This window comes from Crocuta crocuta, unplaced genomic scaffold (assembly GCF_008692635.1).
Source record: "Crocuta crocuta isolate KB4526 unplaced genomic scaffold, BGI_CrCroc_1.0 scaffold334, whole genome shotgun sequence".
Taxonomy (NCBI): domain Eukaryota; kingdom Metazoa; phylum Chordata; class Mammalia; order Carnivora; family Hyaenidae; genus Crocuta; species Crocuta crocuta.
This window is the reverse complement of record NW_027533260.1, coordinates 5,121,600-5,122,822: the sequence shown is the minus strand read 5'-3', so window position 1 is coordinate 5,122,822 and position 1,223 is coordinate 5,121,600. Positions and strand designations below refer to the sequence as shown.

General features: G+C 68.8%; 1 protein-coding gene across 1 annotated transcript in view; it reads left to right on the top strand.

Moving 5' to 3' along the window:
- The window catches only part of KLC3 (kinesin light chain 3), a 4,099-nt gene that overhangs the window by 1,139 nt on the left and 1,737 nt on the right, over positions 1–1,223 (top strand). The window contains 3 exon segments of the mRNA XM_077747100.1: positions 163–232; positions 543–762; positions 1,049–1,136. Coding sequence (XP_077603226.1) covers positions 163–232; positions 543–762; positions 1,049–1,136 — 378 coding nt within the window.

The window sequence follows — 1,223 nt, the reverse complement described above, 5'->3', positions numbered from 1 at the left end:
ACCTCCAAAAGAAGCCCCCCGCCGCCCCCCCAGATCCTCCACAAGCCCTCAGGGAACTCCCTGAGGCTGCTGACTGCTACCCTCAAACCCTGCGATCCCGACCCTGGATTCTAAAACAGACTTCCCAGGCCTCATGACGCCCCGCTCTCCTGTCCCCTGCAGCAGCCTGAATCCCCGCCACGCCGTGACAGCCTGGCCTCCCTGTTCCCCAGCGAGGAAGACAGCAGGCAAGGTGGGTGCAGGGGGCATGCGGTGGCGGGCACTCAGCCTCGGAGGATGAGGGGCCGTGAGTCCTCAGGGTGTCTGAGCAGGGACGTGGGCGCCGGGGCCCGAGGGTGGTGGCTGGCAGAGGCGGCTGGAAGCTGGAAACCGGCCCCCCCCACCCCCCGGCCCCTGCCAGGCAGACACCTGCAATCCCCATCTCAGACGTCATCCCAGCGGCCAGTCGGGCACCGCTGTAGCTCCAGGGGTACCTGTGTGCCCTTTCCTGGGGTGGGAAGGGTGGGAGGCCCACAGTGACTCGATAACCCCTCCCCCCGCAGGTCCTGAGGCAGCGGGGGCTGCGGCCGCTCAGCAGGGGGGCTACGAGATCCCAGCCCGCCTTCGCACCCTGCACAACCTCGTGATCCAGTACGCAGGGCAGGGTCGCTATGAAGTCGCCGTGCCCCTGTGCCGCCAGGCCTTGGAGGACCTGGAGCGGAGCTCGGGCCACTGCCACCCTGACGTGGCCACCATGCTCAATATCCTGGCGCTGGTGTACCGGTGAGGGGCCTGCTGCTGGGGTGCCGGGGCTGGCCGTCAGGGGTGTCGAGAGGGATCTGGGGAAGCCAGGCTAAGAGGGGCCCGAGAACGTGGGCAATAGAGCCCCCAAGAGAGCAGGGAGGAGACAGGGCGCGGCCGGAGGCCTGGCAGCAATCTGGGGGTAAAGGGACCCTGTGCTGGACTCGGGAGGTGTGGAGACCTATTAGGGACCGCGGCGCCGCCCATGCTTGGTTCAGCCGCGTGCTACCCGGCACAGCTGACCGCTGTGTCCCCGGGCCCCCCACAGGGACCAGAACAAGTACAAAGAGGCCACAGACCTTCTCCACGATGCCCTGCAGATCCGGGAGCAGACGCTGGGCCCCGAGCACCCCGCGGTGAGGAGGGGGAGGGGCTGCGTGAGGCCTGAGGGGGGGGGCCTCCCACCCCCCTGACCTGCCCCCGCCCTCACCCCCACAGGTGGC